At 39.5% G+C, this 26080-nt stretch overlaps 1 protein-coding gene and 1 long non-coding RNA gene across 2 annotated transcripts in view; both read right to left on the bottom strand.

Annotated features, from left to right (window-relative positions):
- Window positions 1-26080, bottom strand: part of babam2 (BRISC and BRCA1 A complex member 2) — a 112565-nt gene that overhangs the window by 9976 nt on the left and 76509 nt on the right. The window contains exons 7-8 of the mRNA XM_085142871.1: window positions 25897-26006; window positions 4947-5046 (exon numbers count right to left, since the gene is read on the bottom strand). Of these exons, the coding sequence (XP_084998997.1) occupies window positions 4947-5046; window positions 25897-26006 (210 nt within the window). The remainder of the gene's footprint in view (window positions 1-4946; window positions 5047-25896; window positions 26007-26080) is intronic.
- LOC146495878 (uncharacterized) lies at window positions 15964-25888 on the bottom strand. The gene is made up of 2 exons (XR_014871108.1): window positions 23499-25888; window positions 15964-23467 (listed from the first exon to the last, which is right to left on the bottom strand). It is a non-coding gene; the product is annotated as an uncharacterized LOC146495878 (long non-coding RNA).

Below are 26080 nucleotides of genomic sequence, written 5' to 3'. Positions count from 1 at the left end.
TTTTAGCTAGTATAGGGTGAACCAAAACAATTATTATTACGCGAGGTTGTATCGGTGTCAGTAAAATCTGACGACTAAAAAAAGTCAACCAATTACCTGTCTCAACCCTAAGCAGTCAAAAGCCTGTAGTAAAAGTGCATGGTTCCTTTGACGACAGGATGTATCATGATTAAGCTGGAGATCGTGTTACCCACTGCTACTGAATATTTGTGATTACTCATCAACCTTGTATGAATGACAACGTTTTGTGAAAGTAGTAATCTTTCAAACACACAGTGGTATGTGTGTGATCTCTGCAAGAACTCATAAAGACAGGCACACATTGTGACTCAGCCTCCTGTTCAATTATGTTTACATGAAACGGTGGAGGCGGCAATTTAGCTTTCTCAAAAGCTGCAAGGCCACATACTCAATAAGCTGTTTATGTAGTTACACTGTGTGTGTGTGTGTGTGTGTGTGTGTGTGTGTGTTTTAAGGGAAGTGTGGATCGCTGCACTTTCACACCCATACTGAGAAAGGATTTCCTGCCCCCACTCAATGTACGACTCGCAGCCAAGTCGTTCCATTGGCTGCCTGGAGGTTTGAGTGATGCAAGAAAGGTGATCTTGTTTTGCAGGTATTCAAACCTGCCCGCACCCATGACACCCGCACATCCATTTATTGTGTTTGTGCAGGTGTCTGTGGGGAGTGTGATGCAATAACGCCGGAAGTGCTTATTGCAGCGTTATTAAGAAATCACTTCTCTGCCTGTCACACATTCACACCACCCCCAGCTTTCTTAAAGTGTGACTGATCTGATATTTGACTGCAAATTGATTTTGAACATCAATGACTTTTGATTTCCCAAGTTCCACAAGTAGATCTAAATATACACACACAGATGCTTATTTACAAACCGCTGTTATTACAGCTAACATAAAACTAGATGTGAAAGCCTGTAAACTACACAAGAAATGCCAGTTGGGTGGGTCAAATTTGCCAACGTAGCCAGCCTGATAAGGCTCATTTTTAATCTTTGTTTTTACACTGTGATTCGGGTTTTTGTGGTTGTATTGCATTACATTAGGCTACAGTTCTGAACTTCTTAGGTCTTACCATCTGTCAAATATCACCCATGGCCCAATAATAGAAATGAAAACTGAAACAGTTAAAACTAGACTAAATAGTTTATAAATTTAAATAATTTAAATTTATTTTTATACCAAAACTAAATTAAAATGGGCTAAACCACAATAGGAAACTACATGAAACAGGAGAAAAACCCCACTACCAACCAACCTACAGCAAAGTAGCTTAAAGATGAATAAATCCACAGTTTGATAAAACAATATTCTTATCCATTTAATGAGTGCAAAAATGAAACACAAAGTATCCAAAACAGGTTTGGCAAACTGGAAATTGGGAAACCTTTTGTCCTGGGATTCACATGGATGTTACTTTGACTAGATTACCCTCCTACATATTGCTGTAGACCAAGCAATGCTACCCCCCACGGCAGTGGTCTCTCTCAGCAAGACTCTCCTCATTGTAAAAACTGCTAGAGAAGTCCATGAGAAACATGACAAGTGTTCATCCAGCCTTAAACTATCCACTGAGCATCCACAATTACCACTCCCAAACCATGGCGGCCCACCGCATAACCCCACAGGCCAACTACAACAATAAAAGGTACACATAAAAAAAGATCACTTGAAGGCAATACACTCATATACATTAATTTCCACTTAGGAATAATTAAGATCTGATTATGATGTGCCAGTGACAGAAATAAGTGTGCACAGTTTATAAAAATGTGTCCACATATTAGAAATATCGTGACTCACTCTTGAATTTGCCGTCTACTCAAGCTGCTGGGAAATGTACTCGCACAGCTCATTTCTTTCTTCTTCGTATAAAGTGAAGAAGTCACTGTGTAGATTAATCAGCCTGATGATTCATGCGATGGGCACTCTCTGGGCTAGTGCTACCGCTACTGTTTCAGTGTTAATACAGTTTTATTGGGACTGAAGCACTGATGTTTACGTTCACATTCATCCTGTGCCTGAAAGTTACGCTTTGCCAATGTCTAAAATGTAGTAAGTTTGTATATGAAACCTTTTCAAGTATTACTTACACGTTTTAGGACAAACAATCAATAAATGTGTTAAAAAATTGCATTTTTTTATGTTACTTTTTTTTTTTTTTGACTGAAAGAAATATTGACAGTTGCCAATATTTCCAGAGGGGGACATTCCAGACAATTCACCCGTTTCATTGTGGAATGCTCAGGAATCAGTAAAAAACCCCAAGAGCTACATATATTACTCATAGAATACATAAGCAAATGCCCACAAACCTAAACCAACTAAAGTGAAATTGTAAAGAACACCAAAATTGAACCTCAACAGTAAGAGAAACTGATAAAGTCATTAAGGAAACCGTTACCTCAAGTTTTTACTTCTAAAGTTAGTCATACAACCTACTGAACCATGGGGTGTACTTAGTTTTCCCACGCATTGCTTCTTTAGCTTATGTTACATAAACAATGATATAGTGTAAAATATCAATATGCTGCTGTTCATCTGAGGTTGTATTTAAATTATTTTAAGACTCGGTAAGTTCGAGATTCTTTCTATTATGTCCTGATATGTAAAACCTTAGAAATGACAGAAGGTGTATTTTTCTTTCATTTTTAATTCAAGAACATTGAAGATGACGAAGCACAGGGTGTAGCATGGTGTGGAGGCTGACAATTATATAAGCTGTGGTTAGCCAGTATATAGCAGCCATTAATGTGTGTTGTAATCATGACCCTGTTAGCATATATGTTGAAACAGAATGCAATAGACGTGAACAGGCACTTTTGCAGAAACACTAGTGCTCTCACAAGAGACGAACAATGATCTTTAACACGTAAAGAGACACCTGAAAAATGGGGAGTGGAGCTGAAGCAGACACTCGAAACATTTTATTACACTCCTCCCATAATTAGATACTCTGTGTCAGTCTCTCAATGTAATTATCACCATCGTGTCAAAAAATACGAACAGCAACTAAAGATTATCTTATTGAAATTGATTGAGTTAATCACATGTATACATTTCACAGAGCCTATTAGGCTCAGAAGTGGATTTTCACGAGCAATATTTTGAGCGGTGCAGACACCAGGTGCTGGCATCAACCAGCGGAATCAGCTGTCACACTCACAGCTGAGGTATGTGACAGTATAGCTCTGTGGATACAATCCTCACATCTGGAATAAGTGGGAGTAAATAAGTGATGTGTTAAAAACATAAAATGACTGCACAGCTTGCCCTTGAAAAGACTGTGAGAAGCTGAGATGTTAGAACAATGTATTTTTTTTCCCCTTCTACCATGATTGTTGGCTTCAGTTAAAAAAGTGGAAAACATTTACAGACAATATATATAAATTGTGCTTTGTGTCTCTGCTATCAACTTTAGCCCATTTTGAATAAGACACAGCTCTGTTTTCTAGTCACAAAGTGGTTGTTGGAAAAACAATGCTCGTATTGACTCATGTGTTTTGGAATTGGGTTCTTTTATCACCTATAACATTTTCTTATCTCTCATGCCTCTTTCCTCCACTGCTCTAGAATGGATCCACTGGGATCTATTCCGGGTCCCCCTTTATTTTTAATCCTTTCATTTATCTAAAATTATTCACCTGATCCCTTCAGAATCAAGTGATTTTTAATGAAGCCATATAACATTTTATGTTAGTTTTATTCGATGTTTGAAGAAAATAACACTTACACACTGCATTTGAACAGATTTAAATGTGTTCAAATAATGAATAGTGAAAAGTGATACCTGTGGAAGAGCTAAGAAGATTCTTCTTTGCCGTAAAATGAGAAACTAATAATAAAATATTAGACGTGAACTTATTAAAATTAGAACACAGCCTTCTTGGACAGTCTGTACATGTTAGCTGCATGGAAAGCCATATTATATGTCAGATTATTCCATTAAAATGTTCCAAAATGCGGTGCTAGAACGAACAGGGTCAAGGTGTCTGTTCAGTTACTCCAATTAACTGAAGCAGAGAGCTACCATCTAAAGCTACCTGTGTCTGCAGCCTATATGTTGTATAATTATAGGATTTTAACATGTGAATAATTTAAATATTCAGTTGTTATGATGGGAAAATTAACTATACACTATACTAAAAGCGCTTTAGTACCAGGCTGTAAACTTGTTTACTGTTGTTCTTTAGTGTATTTTAGAGGAATTGCAGTTTCACACTGGCTTTATTTTTTGGCTTCAGAAGGTCGCTGCTTGGGTAAAGTAAAGCAGCAAATGTCTTGCCCTAAGTCCTTTTAAACTTGCTTTCTAAAAAAGTGATAATTACATTATGAATAAGACTCCATTTCCAAGCAAAGGCTGTGACCTATTTCTGGGAAGTGGGATGGGCGGCTGTGACTTAAACAACTGAAGACATGGGGGTCATCAAAGGATGTAAACGTTCCAGATAGTATGCTGGTGAGATTCCAGGTGAACAGGAAGAGATAGAGGGTATGCCTGTGTGCATTATTTGTGCGCTTGTCTGAGAGGCTGTGGGGGGATGGTCATTTGCCTTGAGGGAAGTGGCATTACATCGCGTCCACGCTGCATATCTACTTGTCAACCTGCGGAGGCCAAGGAGCCCTCAGACAGCCTATGGAGGTTGGCCAGTACGCCCACGCTGGCAGATGCCAGACACACGTCCATGAACACACACACGTGTACACATGTACACACAGCTTGACATCGGTGGATGAATGCTTTGCTGCACTAAGCCTTACAAATATGCAATAAATGAGTCATACACCTGTCACACACCCACGCACAGAGTATGGAATTTTGATCTTAAAATACAAAGACATTAAGGGTTACAAATAATGTAAAACAATACATAAGCACAAAGAACATCTAGCAGCACTAATGGGGTGTGTGGTGAACACTTTTACCTTGTTGGTGAGTAACTGACACACTTGAGGGACGTAATCAATTAAGCATCCTCCACTGGGAAATGCTGGTATATGTAATGCTGAGGAGCCTCCCAGAGCACTGATGGGAAAAGCAAAAAATAACAGTCAGTCTGGAAATTCACATTAAAGCTGCACATTATTTATCGTGTTACATATTTTTCTTATTATTTTAAACCCCAAAACACGTTTCAATTGAAGTTCAAATAAAGTGAAGACTTTGAAACAAGCTACATGTGACCACTTCACGTTACAGAAGATTAACCAGTATGAAGCACAAAATTATTTGCTCCTGTGCACCTGAAATTGTCTCACACACACAAAAAAGAGCAAATCGAGCCTGTGGCATCCTCTTCATTCTCCTTCACTTGTTCAATCATTATTTTTGACGTCCTCCTGATTTAATCCTCCACCACAGCTCCATTAGTGATTAGCTCATGCTTGCTTAATCAGGAAATCTGCTGCTGCAGCTCTCCAGTGACTAACCAACTGGAGTAGTCACTCCCTCCGTGTTTTTTTTTCTGATCTGGGGGAAAACAGAGGGAATACCCTGAGGATGGGTTAAAGGTCTTAAGAATCTGCTTATTGACTTTTAATGCTTTTTTTAAAGATACATAGAGGGGGGATTTGTTGTCTATTTTTAGTTCATCCCTCATTATAGCAGAGCAGTCACAGGACATTTAGAAAGGTCGTTATGTCCTTCTAAAAGTGATGCAGAAGTGGTAGTTTATCAGGTTAAGCGTGACTGATGCAGACATCAACAAGCTGTTATTTCCAGGGCGTAACATAATGCCACTTTGTCTCGGTTGTACACAAGGTGTCCTTTGGTGGTGGTACACAAGTTTACAGCACTGATAAGACAGGGCTGCTACTCAGAGCTAGCCAGCTCAAATGTAAAGTGTAGCTGGTGTTAAGGGACATTTTTTGGGCATTTTTATCCTTTACTGGACAGTCAGTTGGGGATAACTAAGAAGTAGCTTTCCTTTCTTACTGACATTACTGTCATCTGCTCAGAAATTATACGGCATTTGCTATACCTCATGTTAAAAATAAGATTGTAATGCCAAAAGAAAAAAACAACAACCTGATGTTCTGCAGTGTGAATGTAGCCTATGGTAAATACCAGTCACATATGCTCACATAGTCAAAAATGATGACCGCACCAATTCCATTACATCTTCCCAGATGAGAAATATTTTCCACATTCTCTCATTGTTACAAGCTGAAAAGCAGTGACAAATACACAAGAATTGCAAAACTGTAGAATTTCCAGATACAACGAAAGGCTGTGGGAGTAGTAAGGAGGAAAGGTGGAGCACCTCATGATGCAGCTAACCTTACTGTCATGACCAAGACCTATAAATTTTTACGAGAAAAATGGTCTTAACAGAGGTTAGGAAAAGGCTAAAAATGACTGCACCCCCTGACTCCATACAGTGTTAGAGATGCATTTAGATAAACACATTCTCATGACAGCTCATCATATCACATACAGGAGTTACAAGTTTCCAAAAGTGGCTAAAGATAAGAATCACACCCAGCCAGAAAGATTCAAATCTGCTTTATGAAACAGATGCTCGGCTGAATATTAATGAGGTCCTATTCACTGAGAAGCAATGCATGTCATGAAGCCATTTTCATTGTCAAAATCCTTTTCTCAAGAACTCCAAAGCCACCATTTACAGTAGGCTTTGTGCACATAATTAGCATTAGCCTGTGCGTTTCGCAGTGCACCAACAAATGGTCGACTGAAAATGGCTTACAGCAACGAGGAGAGAAGAAGGCTTTGAAAGTGAAAACCTAAATGGTGCCCATCTATCCTCCCACAGATCTAAGAATAGCTCCATATCATTCAGATGGAAATGCAGACAGAGGCACAAAATAGATGGTGGTGTGTTCGTCATTCATCGGAACAAATGAGATGCATTTTGGATTTCAGCGGTTTTACCCCGGGAACAATCATTTGAATGGAAGCTGATTAGAGGTTGGTTCTTCCATTAACATTAACAACAAGGTCTTCCAATGCAAAACTTCAGTATACATGAGAAGCTCAAGGAACGAGATTTACAAATTATGGACATGTCCGATTTTTACAGAATTAACCTCCTCCACAATTACTACAAACGACTAGTGGTCCCCAGACAATGTTGGCCCTGTGCTATAGGGCTACTGACAGAGAAAAAACGGAAATTTCAATGTCTGCCCAGCTACTCAATGTTAAACTGGATTGCCATACTAAAACCACTAGTCACTCTGAAATGGAGTAAGAACCTTCAAAATATAATTTAGACTCTGGAAATTTCCTTTCATTCAGTAGCTTGAAACTTAAAATATACACAGTGAGACATTTAGTGGACAAAAGAGAGATTAAAGAAAAATGCTGAAAGGCAGTACAGCAGTGGCTCAGATGGCCATACTCTTCATCCCTTTAGAAGGGTCAGACACAAGTCCTCTTAGAAGCAAATCTCGCCACTTATCAGCTATTTTGCAATGCATATGCACAGTTATTTGTGCGGTCACCTTAAAGCTCTTATCTACATGAATAGGTAGAGCCACAAGTTTAATTTTAGTGCTCACAAGATCAAAAAAACCTGCTTATATAAGATCAGGTTTACTTTATTTATCCTAAAAGTAGATAACTTCCTGCGTTAAACCAACCAAAGCAATATAAACTGAAAACCTAAATAGCAACACATAAAGTGGTGTTGCTCAGTGTTGCCTCAGTCACGTGGGCCTAGAAACTATTTGGCAACTCCCTGGCTGTCTCCTTGACTGTGTGGGGAGTGGTTTCTGGCTGTCACAAGGTGAACCCCATCGCAAAGAAGGTGCCACATAAAAAGACATTCTTGCAATCACTTTGGTCACTGATGTAACTTCCCCTAGCTTGCATAGAAAATGTCTTGTCTGTAAACAGTAACAACTGCTCAAGAGCAGTAGTGAAAAGTGCAAAAAGTGTGATGAAAATCAGAAACAGAGACTGTAAAAGTTGCAACAATTGATGTTTGTCAAAAGGTGCAACTTTTACTTTGAAGGCAAGGGTCCCTGTTTCTAGCTTGTGTAGTTTGCTATCAGCTAGCAACAAAAGCAAAAGCAAGGAGGTTTTTAGTGCAGTGCCATAAGCCTCTTTGTGGCCGACTTCACCTAACGTCAGCCTCCATCAACCATTTGCCAACCACTTGGGGAAATACACATTTCTGCCTAGCAGCACGTGTTTACCAGGAGATTGCCAACCAATCACAAGGTTTGTCTTGAGTAACTGGGGCCTAAAATAGAATATCACAAATCAAAATAGCTTAAGGTACCATTAAACAAAAGCTAAAAAGCTAAATCACCTGACAAATCAAGAACACACGTGCACAAAATTAAAAATCTAGAAAATTTGCCCAGAACTTCCAAAAATCAAGACCCTGCAGATATGTAACTCATTTTACATTGTGGGCCACATACAGCCCACTTTCATCTTAAGTGGGCTAAACCAGCAAAACTGTCCTTTCTTTCAGTGTAAAGATGTTTAAATACACATTTTAAACCCAATTAATATAAGAAAAAGCAATGCAATTTTAACAATATGTCACAGTTCTTCTATATTATTATCCGAAATTCTATTCTATATGAAATACAGCTGTAGTAAATGAAAGAAATCTACCAACAAATAAATAAATGTGCAAAATTACAGAAAGGATTAATTTCTCTCAATGCCTAGATGATCCTGCGATTACAAAAGTTTTTATTAATTCAAAGAAAATTTGCATTTATTTATTTATTGTTATTGTGGCCCCATTGTAAAACAAACAAACAGGAACTTCTCTGTCATTTAATTGTTTATCTATTTCTTTATTACTTTGGTCTAATATAAATGGAGGTGGTCTTTACCAGTAGGAAAAATTGTAAAAGTGTTATAAGTGGTAACTGGAAATACAGTCACAAGTTTAAAAGCTACACCCTCCTTCATATATTCCAAAGCCATCAAGTCTTTCCTCTGCCAATTCTGGTCGCAGGGCTTTACATTTACCTGCATCAAGTATCTAGAGCATATCTAGACTATAATAGCAACTTTTATTTTGACTTTTCCCACCTGGAAACCTTTGAGCTGCCTTAGTTTATACCAAAAACTTCCTGTTAAAAACTCTGTAATAACCTTTATGGATCATTTTCACAGACAAGCCTCGTGTGAAATAAAGTGTTCACAGGCTGAGAACTCCCCCTGATTAGTGGGCTGACCTTTATGTGTTATGTCAGCGGAGATCCCCTGGTGGGGTGAGAAAACACTGACCAAAGTGATATGATATGAAACTTTTTCAATCTGGGTCTCATCTCGAGTAAAAAATAGGTTAGAAAAATGTTCCCGATACAGTTCTGTCACTTTAATAACATGTCTGTGCTATCAGGCTTTCAGCTTTAAAGTGCTTTAACATGAGCATGCTGTGGGTGGGCTCAGAATCTAGACATAATGGTGTTTTACTTTCCAAGTGGCACCCTGAAGAGTCCCCGCTTCTGTCTTCACTGGTGACTCCACTCTCAACACTACCCACACATACTGGAGTCATCACGGAGACATGCTGCCTAACACAAACCCTCTGAGCAATGGAACCCACTGTATGACATATTTACAGTGGATTGTGTACATGCAGTCATGTAAACATGCAGTACAGCGACGGGGCTGCCTGTGACTTCATCAACCAGAGAGATTATCTTCTGTGACTCAGGTGGATGGTGACGAAGCTTGGTTTGTTTGTGTGTGTGTGTGTGTGTGTGTGAGGGAGATAGGGTGTGTATGGCAGTGCAGTGACAGTATTGGATAAAAGCTCAACTGGAAAGAGGGCAGCTATGATTCATTATCAAAGTGAAAGATGAGGCCAAGAAGGACTCTTTTGAGATTCAAATGTAGTTTCAAAGCAGTAACATTTCCATTTTGATTGCCTTCTTCATTTCCTAAAGCCTGGAAAGTCATCTGAGGCCCAGAGGAGTCTGCCGCTTGAACTATCCAAGGTCCTACTTTTCCACTGTGACCTGACAAGGCACCTTTGGCCCACAGCAGCCACAGAGGGCAACCATCGTGGATAAATATTGTCAGCTTTAGCATCCATCTGGGTAAAGTCAGATTAAAAAAAAGCAGAGACTGAAAATCATCCATAAAATAGTTCAAATGATGAGTACAGCAATGATGTAAGCCTTTGTTAGATAAATGGTTTTTATATGCAAGTGCTATGCTTTTTTTTTGCTCGTGAAGTCTCTTTTGGGCTTTTGAGAGCACAATGTTTGCAGATTTTTAATTTTTCCATGAATAGTTTACTCTGAATTTCTGAGATCGTCTCTATAAATTAAAAAAAAAGGACAACTTTGATTCATCAAGTGAATGTGTGACACTTCCATAAATTATCAATAAGTCTTTCATTTTTATCAATTTCTATTTTTAGCTGACATTAACAGATTTTATGGTGGTGTTTGTGGTCCTGCTGCTCTTTACTGAGAAGATGTTTATATTTTCAACTGACAGTCTGGCCGCCATGATTTGTGCGTGCATCCGGTCTGAGGCAGTTCTAAATCTGTATGCACAGTACAAACAAATGCTCCTCAGATTTGTGCTTTCATAAACATGATTTAAGCACATGCACTGTTTGTGAATGAGGCCCTGTGCAGTGCTCCAGTGAACTCAACTCAGCACACCCGCAGGTTGTAAAGGTGAACTCACTGCACTTTGACCTTAAACGGACAGCTCTCTTTATAACTGTGCTCTCATTCACTAACGAAAGTTACACAAATGTCACTTTACCACTTCTACTGTAAGAAAAGATTACAAAATTTTTATTTAATCAAGCAGTCTAATTGCAACTAAACTCTCTTACTGTTGTGTCTCCTTAAATGAGGACAATGACACAATAAACAAAGACATTAAAACACTTGAAAGAATGCTATAAAACATAGTGAATATCTAAGATCTCCAAGGGGAGTGTAGGACATTCCTGAGTTAATTTGAACAACGAATGAAACAACATGTACCCAAGGCGCGTCTGTAAGATTTCTAAGTATTTCCTGGATCACGAATTGCTGTTACATGATTTAAATGAGAGGAGAGATGAATGATGACGCTTCAATAGCAACATTCTTTGAGTGAAAAGGTGGAATGCCTTTAAAATCTCTATAAACCTTCAAATACAGTGAAAATGATGAATATAAAATGTGTCAATGATAAAGTGTAGTGCACTTTGATACAGGAGATTAACTGCTGCAATGTTGCTCGGGCAGTGTGATAATACACACATAGTATCTCCATAGTCAAGGACAAACAGGAAAGTTTGCTGCACAATAATCTCACGGTTGAAAGAAGGCAGAAGAAGACTTTTTTTAATTTAAAAAAAATATATATAATAACAATAATTTTTAAATTAACTATTTTTTTTCTTAAATGTTTAACATAAATTTGAGGAATTAACTGAGGAATTTTGAAATTTTGGATTTTAGAGTCTGCTTTTGTTTCATTTGATGCCTGGTCACGTGGCAAAGAAACAGATACAACTCAAAAATGTAAGTATTAAAAAAGTATAAAATCGAATGGGTTCATAAATGACCTCACTTTGCCATTTCAATCACTAAACGATATTTTGGCTTCACGTCTGCATGCTGGTCTGATGACAGCTGTGGGAGAGTCTTGTTTTTGCCAGGCTAGTGCTAATCAAATGTGACCAAACACCCACACATCCTCAACTTAGCTGATATTTCTGAATTATTTCTACATTTCTTTTTTTACCTGAAGGGGAAAAAGAAAGCTTTAAACCTACGTTTTAAACAGTTTTGGGGGATCTGATTGAAGAAACACAAAATTGCAGAGAGACAGAATAATGACAAAAGCACTGCTATCAGTATCTGCTATCTGATAATTCACCGGAGAAAACTCATAGTGTATTTGACCGGTCAAAACAATTTATATATATATCATCTGAAAGTTCTCCCTTTTTCACTACATTTTGATATTTTCTAGGTTCAATTCATTCGTGTTAAAATAATTTTTTACAATAATGATGTTTTAACATTCACCAAATGTTGGGAAATAAGCATATTAATATTTTTCTGTATGTGATCTTGCTAATTTTTTCTTTTTCTTTCATGCATCTACAAGATTCTGTTCATCATTTGTTTTGGACGGGATTTCTTCGTGCAGGCAAACGGCAGCGTTTCCGGTTTGGTGACCTCAGGATAACCTCTCTGCTGTTTACAGACGATCCAGTTGTTCTAGCTTCATCAGTTGGTGACCTCCAGATCACACTGAGGTGGTTCGCATCTGATTATGAAGAGGCTGGGTTGAGAATAAATGATTTCAGTCTGAGGCTGTTTATCTCATTGGGAAAAAGGGCAGAGATCTCAAGTATCTCAAGGTCTTTTTTAATAAGTGAGGGGAGAGTGGAGACTGACAGAAGGATTGGTGCAGCATTGGCAGTGATGCAGATGCTGTACTGGTCTGTTGTGGTGAAGAGGGAACTGAATGTGAAGCTGTCGATTTTCCCGTCAATCCACATCCCTGCCCTCGCCTATGCCTCAAGGTTAGGTAAGGACTGAGAGAATGAGATCCTGGATACAAGCCGTGGAAATGAACTTAATCCGTAGGGCATCTGGGTTTAGAGATAAGGTGAAGAGTTCGACCATTTGGGAAGAGCTTCAGAGATGCTACTCCTGCACATCAAAAGGAGATAGGTGAGGTGGTTCAAACACCTGGAGTATTTAATAAAGATGCCTAAAGGAAGGATGACAGACCCAGGATAAGATGGAAAGCGTACATCTCTCAGCTGGGAGAGATGTGGCTTGGGACACCTGTGACCTGGACCCATATATGTGGTAGAAGATGGATGAATTGATGGACAGATGGATGGCATCGACAGCATTTCCTTTACCTATTTATTCAAAGTGATTCATTCCTCTAAACTGCTTCATCAAAGTTGTATTAATACATGTAGAACTAACAAACAATCGTTAGTACTTGCTTGTTATTTAAATGCATGTGAAGTAGCATCACAAACCTCGCTATGCACAGACTTAGATGGAAAAACACAACATCTTCAAGGAGACAAGGAGGGGGAAGAAGTGGCAGTGCTTGGAGCTGCTGAGAGTGAGAGAAGTGTCTGCACTGACATCTTATACTGTCAAGTAGGTTTGCTGGGTTAGTGCTGAATTTATTTTATCAGACTGACAATTTCTGACTGTGACAAGATGTTCACAAAACCTTGAAAAATATCTGATGGAAATGCAAGATTTTCAAAGACTATAAAACACCTCGACAGACCCAGGAGAAGGGACACACAGACACACACACACACACACACACACACACAAACTGTACACCCACACACATAAACTTACACACATCAGCAGGCAGGAAAGTATGTGCATGCACGCACACGTACACAGTAACACACTCACACACTGGCACCTAAAGGCAAATGCAGATACACAAACATTAGTGCACTGCAGCCTAAAACTGTCTCTCTGTGTTGATTTTTCTGGGCTCCTAAATCTGGTTTGGGGGCAGAGACGGTGCCCACTCGATTCTTTTATGCAATGCAGCAGGTTTTCTGGGGGAAGGAGAGATGTATCCAACTCATCTCATGGGCACAGTACAATCAGGTAAACGAGAAGTAAAAGTGAAAATGAAAAGGGCGATGAATCTGGTTATGGAACAGTTGGAGAAGAAGACATAAAATGAGAATGAACTGAGAGCCTTCGCAGATGCGTGTCTCTCGATGATGACTTCAGAGCGATATTGAATACTATAATTCTCTAATGCTGGTGCAAACTGCACAACACCATCTCCTTACATACTAAAGTACTACAGTACACCTGAATGAAAATTACAGTTTAATGCACCAAGAAAAACTGCAAAAACTTCTCTGGAATGGGTGGAAAAACATGACAAAGGTGTGAAGTAGACCTCCACATAGACCTCCACTCATATTGAACCCACATAAAGGGCCCAACACTGCAACCAAGAGCTTGTTGAAAAAATCCAGTTACCAGATACCACAGGTCACCAAAAGAGCATCTGAGCTCATGCTCCAGAAAGTCTGAGGTGTTCTGACAGCCCAAGAAGGATCCATAAAATACTAAACAGGTGGTTTTAATGTTGTGACTGATTGGTATGTAGTCTTACATTGTGGTCTTTGTCTCTTTCTGAGCTTTTTCCCCCATTCAGTTTATGTTCAGAATTAAATACATTTGAGTTAGTCTGCAGATAAACAACAGACATATTCCCAGAAACAGAGTCTCATTCAACACAGCAAAATGATTGGATCACACAGCTATTTTCCATGTAGTTTTCACTGTCTACATTTTTCAATTAAGAATTTATTGAAAGATGCAAACAGCACATTTTTTGCATAACCATCCGGGAAGTCCTTCAAGGGAAACTGCTTGGAAAAGGGCCAGAAATAATTGGCTGATAACTGGCTGATCACCTAAAGCATGCCAGTAGCCGTGCTCTTATTGGCCAGTAGTTCCTCGTAGGATTCCGACTGTGCTAAACAGACTTTAGTTTGCTTCTAAGTGCACACTTAAACCCTTCTGATAGTCTAGTCAAGTTTGAATCCTGCTGCTTTGCAAGGTGAGGGAGCTTTGGACATAACTTCATAACACAACTTTTTTCTAAATTTGTTTCTGTACATTAAAACAGTGAATTTAAATGAAAAATGAAGTGCAGACTTTCAGTTTTGATTCAGTGGGTTGAACAAAAAAATGTGAGGATCTAAAGCATTTTTTAACACAATCCTTTTATTTCAGGGGTTCAAAAGTAATTGGACAAATGAATGTTGTGTGTTCACATCTAAATCCTCCAAATGCAAGCACCACACCTCAAATCAATTCCAGGTGTTATATCTACGTAATTGACAAATTAAATAACAGAAAACAAAATGTTTATTTCTAATACTTGGTTCAAAACCCTTTGCTGGAAATGACAGCTCGAAGTCTTGAACTCATGCTGTGCCAGGCCTTTGCTACAGTGAGTTTCCGTTGCTATTTGTTTGTGAGCCTTTCTGCCCGAAGTTTAGTCTTCAACAAGAGAAATGCGTGCTCAAATGGGTTCAGATCAGATGACTGCCTTGGCCATTCAATAATATTCCACTTCTTTGCTTTAATAAACTTCTGGATTGCTTGGCTGTATGTTTTAGGTCATTGTCCATTTGTATTATGAAATGCTGCCCAATCATTTAGCTGGATTTGAGCAGACAGTATGTCTCTGAACACATCAGATTCATTCTGCTGCTTCTGTCGTGTGTCACATCATCAATAGACAGTTGTGTGCCAGTGCCACTGACAGCCATGCACGGCCAAGCCATCACACTGCCCCCGCTGTGTTTTACAGATGATGCGGTATGCTTTGGATGCATGAGCTGTTGCACATCTTAGTTTTTTCTTGCCATTATTCTGGTAGTTGTTGATCTTGGTTTCATCTGTCCAAAGACTGTTTCCAGATCTGTGCCAGCTATTTTTTTTTTTTTAGCAAAGTCCAACCTATCCTTTCTATTCTTAACCTCCTAAGACCTGAACTCTTCCATGGCATGCATTTTTAATTTCTCTTTGATATTTTGGCTAATTGGGGCCCGATGAATGTAAAAACAAAGAATTACCAGATTTTTTTTTTACCTTATTTTTGTTTTTAAGAAAAATGAGAGCCACATATGAAGGTATTCGTTTAAAATTTTGATAGAACAGTAGCAGTATAATGTCCTCGTAAGTGGATATCAGGCCTTTGTAGAGCAAAATTGAGTATTTTGGTCTAAATAACCAAAAATGTGATGTCCACATATGTGGACGCCAGGTCCTAGGAGGTTAAAGCTAAGGAGTGGCTTACACCTCTGTATTTATTTTCATGCAGTTTTCTTTTTATGCAAGACTGGGATATTGATGCGCCTATATCCTGGAGAGAGTGTTGTTCAATTGGTTGGCTGTTGTCACAATGGAAATGATTCTGCGATCATCCACCACAGATCTTTTTGTGTTGCTGAGTTCACCAGTGCTTTCCTTCTTCCTCAGGATGTAGATTCTGTCACTCCTATTATTGTAATATATCATATATATGGACCTAGCTGCATACCTGTTGGCCAATAAAGATTGTTTTATGTGACAAGTTTTTCATGACCCTGACAAGAAATGTTAAAAATCGATATAAAACTGATATTCAGGGCATGTGGATAACAAAGCCTTCAGTTAAAAGATGAAAAAAATGGCAGTTCTCTCTGCGGAAATCATTCTATACCTAATGTGAGACTTATTTTAAGGAACCTTCAAGAAGAACACATTTAACCCATTCTGCCTCTGTTTCTTCCTTCATATGTACATTGTTGCAGTGGTGGATACTATATGTAGGGCTCTCCTGCTTGTCAGGACAACAAGACTAAAATTTTATTCCAGAATAAATTAAATCCGCCTCCCTATAAATTCATGTAGCATCTTCACATATAACAACCACTTGTAACACATTTCTGGGCATGCATGGGTGCGTGAATACAGGTTTGAGCCTGGACTTTTACCCCACTGTGAAAGTAAAGTGTGCGGAGCAATACTGAGCCATCATAATAAGATGACAGAAATAAGTATGACTGCTGGACTGAATTTTTAAACCTAGAGTTGTCTCCTCAACTTTTTTGTCTCCGTCTGTGAAAAACTCCACTGTGTGTGGGAATGGCAGGTGAAGAGCAGAGAAGAGACACCTGAGATATTTTACATGCACGCACGCGCACACACATACAAAAGGACTGTATAGTAGAACTGTAGGTCTAAGATAACCAAAGACAACCATAAAACTAGTAAATGTTTTTTGCACATGGGTTAAGGTTAGGCATTCTGGAAGGTTGATAACCACCTCTGCTGCCCTGTCAGTGATGCCGCAAGGAGACAACAGGACAACTGACATATGTACAAGCAATCCCTGACAGCTCCAAACATTAACTCTAACAGAGTTTTTTTTTTCTACTCCTGATCTGTATGATGTCATAGCCCTCGCTATTTTACTCTCTTGTTTGTTTAGGATGTTTAACCTTTATGTTTAGGATCAAAGAGGGGTTGTCCTTAAAGCGGGAGGAGCTAAAACACCTTATTTTAGATAGAGCACGAACTCAGAAACAATTAAAAGATACATTTTATAAGTGTGAGTCATGAAAATCTACTCTCACAGAGTCCAAGAACAACAATATGCTGCTGGAAATGAGCATAATAAGTATAATTTAATTTGACTGTTTATAAAACCAGCATACACCCACCTGACGCACTTAATCCCAGTGACCATACTACTGCGTTTACTCGTTAATATTCTGTTTCGCTGGGATGCTTGAATCTCGCGTTTCTAGGCCTGATCATACCATGACCTCCATTACAACACAAGTCATTAAAGACATGATTTGGCTTGACAACAAATTCTGTGTAAAGACGCCTCCAAAGCTTACTTTTTTTTCCCTTTGCGCTCTCTAAATGTCTACATCTATTTAACACTTAACAGCTACTTTAAACGAGTAGGGAGGAAAAAGCATAAGAGCCACAAAGCGTGACACCATGCCTTTCACAGTATATTTTCTTCTAGGCTTCCCTTAAAACATTATATAACAAATGAAGACTGAATCTTAACCAGGTGCATCTCTGAACCTACAGAATAACTGTCTTTTTTACTTCTCATAATCAATAATTTCTACAGAAAAAGAAGCAAAACGGTCCTCATCAGAGACAGGAGCCGATGCAACAGTCTCACACTGTACATTATCGGTAAAAATGTGGGTGTCGGTCGGGGTATTTCAACCTTTTTTTTCTCCCATTGCTGCTCTGTAAGGCAGAGAACATTACACTGATGGACACGGGAAGAAAAGGTAACAGGGAGAGCAAGAAAGAGAGAGGAAGAGGGAATAGACGAAGAGGTATAACACTGTAGCTCAGGGGGCTTACGAGTTTGCGTTCACGGAGCTCAGATCTGAGCCCCTGCTGAAGGAGAGTAAAAGTGAGATATCAAACAACTCAGGAGTGATGTGAGAGAAGAGTAGAGAGATGGAGGAAAGAGAAAATGAGAGAGAGGGAAAAAGCTCTCCGTTTTCCTGTGTTGTGTGTGTGTGTTGTGTTTTTTTTTTTTTCCTCTTTTCCTCGCTGTGTTTCAGTCGAGCGAGGGACGACCTTGCTGGGTAGAGCACAGCGCTTCTCTCTCTTTTAAGTCCCACTCACTCTCTCGGTTCCCTTTGAGGATCAGCCAGAGGGATCAGCAGAGGAGAGAGAGTGATAGAAAAGCGGAGAAAGATGGAGAGAAAAGAGACAAGCGGCAGACATGTAAAAACCGGGAGGAGGGGTGGGTACAGAGACATACGACGGAGGAGACAAGAGTTAAGAAGTTGAGAAAGTAAATTAAGAAATACATGGACAGGACAGCTATGAAGAGAGTAATAAAATGTTGTAATGCAAGCAGGCAAGTACAGAAAGCTTCAAACGTCTGGACACTGAATGGATGTAATTGCCTGAAATCCAGTGGTACCAGAACCAAAGCTGAAATGAGCTGAAGTTGTCCACAGCTGCTTCGCTTCCCACTTTTTAAGTAACTTTAACATTGATTTAAATTCTATTTGAGGTATTCCACGTTTGTAGGCGCCCTTAAATCAATTGTTAATTCAGGATTTTAAAGAGTCTGCAATATTTTTATTGCGACATTCTTCGTGACAAATAACGGACTCCAAGATTTCTGCTATACAGCCTCGGTGAGCTACAGTTCTAGTTAGAGAGGCCCTGCAGCTTGCAGCTGATACCCAGCGGAAATAGTTTTTCCATTTAACAAAAGTCATGTTTTTGATACTATTCATAGCCAGCATATTCAGCAGATGTCTTGAAGTGTATAAAATTACTTAATTATCCCTCATTTTGTCTTTATTGGTAGTGGCAGGGTCCTGCCTTGCCATGCTGGTTTCAGACTCTGAACAACAATGCAGTGTGTAATCCTGTGCATCTCATCTTGTTTGCTTTCTTTGCACCATATCAAAGCTATATGAAGTTGCCACTAATTCAACGGAACATCCTATTGCCACCGCTTTACATTTAAAGCATTCAGCTGGAAAAATAGCAGCTTCAGTCTGCTGCCTGTGTCACCAAAAGGATGTGCTCAGGCACCGTGTTGCATTTTGGCAGCACTCAAAACCGGATTCAAAATCAATGTAGTAATGCATGAAAAACTGAAGAAAATGGGATTGCAGCACAAGACTATGGGCTGGGCTGCAGGTGCGTGCCTTTACTGTGTGTAAAATGTGAGCTGTTACACAGCCGGTGTGGACTGATTAAAACACAAAGATATCTGCTGAGCCGCGTAAGAGATGCATGACTGAGAAATAAAACTGAAATGCCTTCTGCGTAGGAGAGTAGTGGAACAAGAAGAAGCAGCAGCCACACTGGGCTGTCAGATAAGAAGTTACAAACGACAGCGCGACTACCCGCTTCACCGTGTCCTGCTTTAGTCAAAAACCGCAGGTGCTGTGTGCAAAATGAAGTGAGATCACAGGCTGGGAAGTTTCTTGGCTTACTGTATTCACAATGTGAATTAGCACGGTGAACGGCCAACATTTCAAAACTGCCAAGAGGATCACTTTGCTGCCATCCTGCAACAGTCGCATTCACGGTAAAGAAGTCTTGAAGATGTTGATAATTCCATTCATTCTAATTAAGGAAACATTTGACAAAAATAAGCATTTAAGATTATATTTAAGGGAATTTATTTAGTTTTACAAATGATATAGATTATTTCAATACAGACTCGAAAGGTAAATATATTGAAGAATCTACTTTTGAAAAAAGGGTACAACAAACAAGACAGTAGTTAATACATCTAAATAATTAAATTATTGTACTGTAACAACATTTTGGAAATGTTTTTTTTTTTAAAGCATTGATTATAACAAAGATGGTTTAAAACCAGAACCTCACAATGAAACAGACTGATCAGTGAACATCTATCATGTCTATCATATCTGTCTATTACTTTTACTCTATTTCCTTGGATTATTTCTCCAAACACTGAACTGTCTGCTCAGTTCAGCTATGGTTCCCTCGCTGCTCTGCACAGCCTGGTTCTCCCCCTCTCTCAACGTGCTCAAAATCTGCGACCCCTTCAACCCTGCAGTAATTATTCCTCTTTTCTAAGTACAGTCCTCTCTAAATGTATCTATCAATCACATCTAGCTAGCTCTGGCTCATGTTAAAGCAGCCTTATGTCGAAATGGGTGTGAACAATACAGGTTGCAACATTAACATTAATTCTTTTGGGGTCAAAATGACTCCCTCAGTTGTTCTAGGCAACAGTGGCTGTATTTTTTTCTCTTTTGAGAACTAGAATTTACTATAAGACAAAATTATGAAATATGATTCTGACAGAATAACATGATTTTTAAAATATCAATAGGTTAAATTTAAAATGACAAAAAAAATTCAAACGAGGTCGCATTTACCTCTGAACAGAGAAATATAATCAGTTCATCCTGGGGTACTGAAATTCCTGCAAAATATTCCTGATACCATTTTATGAGACTGGGATGGAAATCGAGTCCTAGTGAGATTTGACCACCAGGTTCTGGAGTGAAAGTTTAGTTTTAAGACAACCCCTCAAGGTCTCTTCAAGACATCTGACTTCCTAATTTTCTATAAATCCAACTGAGTGCGGCAGATTTGAAGAAATTCCCACAAGATGTTCAAAAGCATTTATGAAAAGGTGATGAATGTGAGGTCTAAGAGACCTTTGAACAACAAATGGATATTTGGGACAGCCGTCTCTTCACGACTTAGGGACCAATATGAGATCACAATACCTCTGACTACCAGATTTTAATCAGTTCATCATTGAGTGAATGCCTTCAAATTTAAAGAAATTTTCCTCCAGCTGTTCAAGAGATATACTGGGTTCAAAAGGATGAGAAAGACTGACAAAGGCACGACCTGATAACAGAATGCCTCCGGCCACAGCTGTCGCCAGCACAGAGACATAAAATTCATGAGATGATTAAAAGATAGAATGACAGAAAGACTGCAGACATAAAGAAGCCTGGAACATTTTGACACTGAATTGATGTAGTTGATATGACACCCTGTACCAACACTGAAGCTGAGCCAGTCTGTGTACTTGTCAGCTGCTACATTCACCATTTGATAAAATTAGGACTGATTTAAACAATTTCCAAATCGGCTTTGATGTGAATTTTATCTTGGCATTATAAGATATCGCGAACATTTGTGGCAGCTTGGATTAATGCAGAACCTCTTGAACGTTGCTGTCCATCAAATGCTTCCTAGAAAACCACAGAAATGTGCGGGCACAATGATTTTTCCTCTTCACTGGAGCAGATGCAGAGATAATGGGCAGCTACACATGACCAAAGACTAACAAGGGTCAGCGAGGACATGGAGAGAAACAAACAAGGGTAACAGATCTGCATAATAACCCGTACAGCAAAAAGGCTGGCTCTCACACATCTGCATGCTAAATTAAGTAGCATCCACGATGAGTGCAACACAAATGCACTGATACACAAACTCGTACAGACGTACAGTTGGTTGTCTTCAAACAACGGTGAAGAAGACATTTTCGCCCTGGGTCATGAATTAACACACTCCCACACAGCTGACAAAAAAGGTGCACAAAACCATGTAGCAGAGCATATTCATGGATGGCCTTGATATGCATATGTGCAAATATCTCAAGACAAAGAGGCAGCATTAAGTTGTGGAAGAGGGATGATAAATGAGAGTTTGGCTTTATGCGGTACTGTTAAGCCTCGACATTTTATCTCGCAAGCAGGGTTTGTTTTATAGCATCTTTATCTACCACCCTACTGTTGTGCCGACAACAGCCCTTCTCCATCCCCCCTGTGCCAGAACTCCCCACTTTATGCTTCCCATCCTTCTGCCTTTAGCCACCTCCTGTCTGCTCTCCTCATGCAACTGGCAGAGGAGGAGAGCCTCCAACAGCACTGCAACAGCTTCAGTCTGGTCTGGAGGGAGCGGAAAGGTCAGTTTTTCTCTCACACGCAGAGCTTGATCATAAACAGGCAGACATATGCAACAGAAACGATTTCAACAACACAACAGCACTCCTGATGAAAGCTTCTTCAACCAAGTGGATTTTCTGTGCAGAGGAGTGTCAATCAAAACAAAAATCCTTTTAAAAACAAGGTGATTGAATCTGGTCAGGAACACAGAGGAATTAAAAAGACTTGCGTTTCTGTTCAGTGCTTCATCGACTGTATAAAATCATTAATCAACCACTATGAAAGAGTGCTTCATCAAGGTTAGGGTAGTTCTTTCTTTGCAAAGATGTTGCTCTCTCTATTATTGCTTGCATACAGACTAGTGGTACATTAAAAAAAAAAAAAAAAACAGAATTCAGAGTAATCACCTTTATCCAGTAAAACATTTCTATCCTGATGCCAGTGGTCTTTTCCACAGTGACAATATATTTTTATGACAAGGAAAATGTTACGTGAATCACATGCTGTGGCCTTCAAAGTCACCAAATCTCGACTCAACTGAACAACTGTGGGAGTTTTAGGGCTAAAGACAGTGTTTTCCATCACCAACATCAAAACAATAAAATGAGGAAACATCTTTGGAACAATGGTGTTCACCCCTCCTGTGGAGTAAAAGATTAGATAATCAATGCCAAAGTGCACTGAAGCCCTCTGCACAACATACGGTGGCCCAACAGTTTATTCAAGTATACATGCAACTTTTCTGCTTTAAAATAAATACACTATGGGTGTTTTTTGCTACGCCTGCATCTAAATTGGTACAGTTATAATTGAGAATTTTAAAGAAAACATATTTAATTTCTAACAGTTTGAATTTGCCCATTGTGAATGTAGTATAGCTCATAACATTGACAGCTATCTACAATGATCGCTATACATATGTTTTTAGTCATTTGTAAACTTTCATCTACCAACCTACAAATCATAAGCCTAAATAGCATTTTTTTTTAAGTCACACAATTTAACCCTTAACATTAACATCAATAACCAATAAGGGGCTTTTAATTTAATGAGGATGGACATGACTGAAAAGGCAAGGCAATACTTTTCCTCAAGGTTATTAATGGCCACAGCAGTTATGTCAACATGCCTGTTGTGGTTGTTAAAATGTACGTGTAAAGTCTGTACTTTATGATTGAGCGATTGTTACAGTGTAAACACATTCATAAAAATGGCAAAGGTTCAAGAATCCCCATCGATCACGTAGTTTCTGTATACAAATGCACACGTTTTATTTGAAGTAAATATTTCAACTAGTCACCATATAGAAATGAATTTTGGTAGCCTAGTTAATTTGTAGGACAGTTTCCTCCAGCTTGAACTAGGGAGGGGTTCAGAAAAAAACATACATACACTACAATCCTTATTATTATTAATAATTATTATTATAAAATATTGACATCTTTGAGGGCTATAGAGTTACATTTCACGTGCTGAGTTCATTGTATTTGTACCAGAGTCATTGTATGTAATATGATCAAGTACCTGAGTCATTGTATGTAATATGATCAAGTACCTGAGTCATTGTATGTAATGTGATCAGTAAGTTATGACTATGCAGCTGATATGACAAAAGGAGCACAGCAAAGGACACCTTTGGTTGTGCGCTGCTCTTTTCAGCATACTGGAAAACGGAGTGTCAACATGTATTGTCTTTAGTGACTGAGTTACAAAGTGAAAGAAAAGCAGTCTTCTAGCATGAGAAGGAGAATGTGTAAAAGTGAAATGGAAAGCACTAAAAGTATGTCTGTGTAGGTTCTCAGTCATCCAGTCATGTCATGTGGGGAACACACCCCATCACATCAAAAACTCCACTGACTTCACCAACAAGGTCCAGAAGCTTACACTGGATCTAAATGAAACGATCGTGTCCTTTCATGTGGTTTCATTCTTCGCTTGCATACCTACAACTGAGGCAGTGGAGACTGTCAGAAAGACAGCTCCTTATAAAACAGAACCAGTCTTACCCTCGATCGGATCTGCACACTGTTCGCCCTCTGCCTTACTACCACATAATTTAAATAAAACAAGGGTTTCTACAGACAAAAACATGGATGTGCCACGGGCTTCCCATTGTCACCCACTGTAGCCAATCTTTACTTGGAGGAAGTGCAAAGTAAGGCTCTTGGCTCTTTTGAAGGGACAGCACCTAGCCACTGGTACAGATATGTGGATGACACCTGGGTCAAAATCAAAACCCAAGAAGTAGAAGCCTCCACTTTGAAGTTTACCCCAAGCCAACACACACACACATTTATCTCTTTGACTCTCACCACTCTCAAACACAAACTTGGAATAATTGGGAAAGAGGAGTGAAAGAAGCCATCTATGTCCACTGTGAACATGGAATCCTTGAACAGAGGGAGCAGTTTATGACACTGACTGTCTGCCATCTCCAATCCAGTTTTGAGATCCCTTCACAGGTGCCTTAACGCCCACTCACATCTCGTGTCAGTTGATCTCAATGGCTCACATGATAGGGTGCGGCAAGGTCTGACAATGGTTTCACCTGAAACCTCTGCTGTTAATGACCCACACCCTTTTTCACACCTTGGCTCGTGTGATGAGGCACATGAACAATAATGGGTCAGCAGCCCTATTAAGAGACAAGTCCCACTAGGGCTTAAATACCTGGGACTCTCCACCATTTGGTCTTAGAAGCTTCTCAGATGGTGAGAGGCCTTCAAGGAACTGACACAAGTCCAGTTGCTTTTCTTTCCAAGATCTTTAAAGCACCAAAAGGGAAGGTAATTTAATAATAGCAGATAAAGAAACTAAAGGGCAGAACAAGACAGAGAAGCCACAGATGAGAGTGGAAAAAAGAAACATGTTGAGACAAGAGAACGAGAGAAAGAGAGAGAGAGAGAGAGAGAGGAAAAGAAAGAAAGGGCAAGAGCGAGAACGGGTGGTGGTGGCGGCGGTGGTGATGGGGGAGGGAGCAGAGGCCTCTTAACCTGGTGCGACGGGGCGTGTGCTTGTAAATAAACATCAGCTCGAGATTATTCTGAGCACGGAAGCCCAGACTGTGGGGCCCTGAGGTCAGAATGGGCCCATACCTGGCTCACTCTCTCTCTCTCTCATTCACACACACACACACACACACACACACACACACACACACACACGCACACACACAGATCTACATCCACACTTACACAGCGATTGTGTTCTGAGCAAAGCCCAGGCACTCAAATACATGAAAACAGACATATATTTGAGATATGAAGACCCACATACATGCATGCATCCAAACACACACACAAACACGCATCTGCACAAACACACACACCCAAATAGAAAGTGACAAATGCACACAAACACATACACTGAATCTAGCAAGACAAAAAAAAGTTAAACAAAGAAGCCCACTGCAGCGATACCCACACAGTGCCCACAGACTCAGAAAACATTCGAGCTCGCGCGCACACACACACACTCGCACAGTTAACACTCCAGATGTCTGCAGACATCCAGTCATCCCTCAGCTCAGACTCCGTGTGTCATCAATCTCATTTTTTTTTTAGTTCTTCTCTTATTGTTTTTGAAAAAGCGTCTGATGAGTCCAGACACTGGGATGTATGACTATTCACGGTGACATAATAAGTCGCTAGATTCACAGCACACTGACTCGAATCCAGAGATTATCTCCTGCATCTGCAGAGCTGGGCCACATCACCTTTAGCTGTGTGCTGCTTTTAAAAGTTAGTTACTGAAAAACTTTTTACTTTAAAGTCTCCACTGGAAGCACTAGAAGCACATAGGTCAGTGGCAAGAGTTGTTTTTGGTTGATTGTTTGTTGAGAAAGTTGACCTTTAGAGTGAAATTAAGGTAAATGTTTTTTAATTTCCCCTCCTGATCTTGCCATCACTATGAACACACATTATATATGGCCATACATGGTAAGTGTCACTTACTGTTCGATGCTGGGGGACAGGTACAGTTTAGGAAAGACTTGGGTTGCCTCAGCATCCTCAAAACTCACTGAGAGAAGGGCCACATCTTCTCCAGGGTCCAGTGCTGTGTCCTTAGATAGAAGAAGCCAGATTGGTTTAGTAAATAAATAAACAATAAATAAAAATAATAAAAAAATAAAATATG

Source organism: Neolamprologus multifasciatus, chromosome 19 (assembly GCF_963576455.1).
Source record: "Neolamprologus multifasciatus chromosome 19, fNeoMul1.2, whole genome shotgun sequence".
NCBI classification, from domain to species: Eukaryota; Metazoa; Chordata; class Actinopteri; order Cichliformes; family Cichlidae; genus Neolamprologus; species Neolamprologus multifasciatus.
This window is presented reverse-complemented; position numbering and strand designations above follow the sequence as displayed.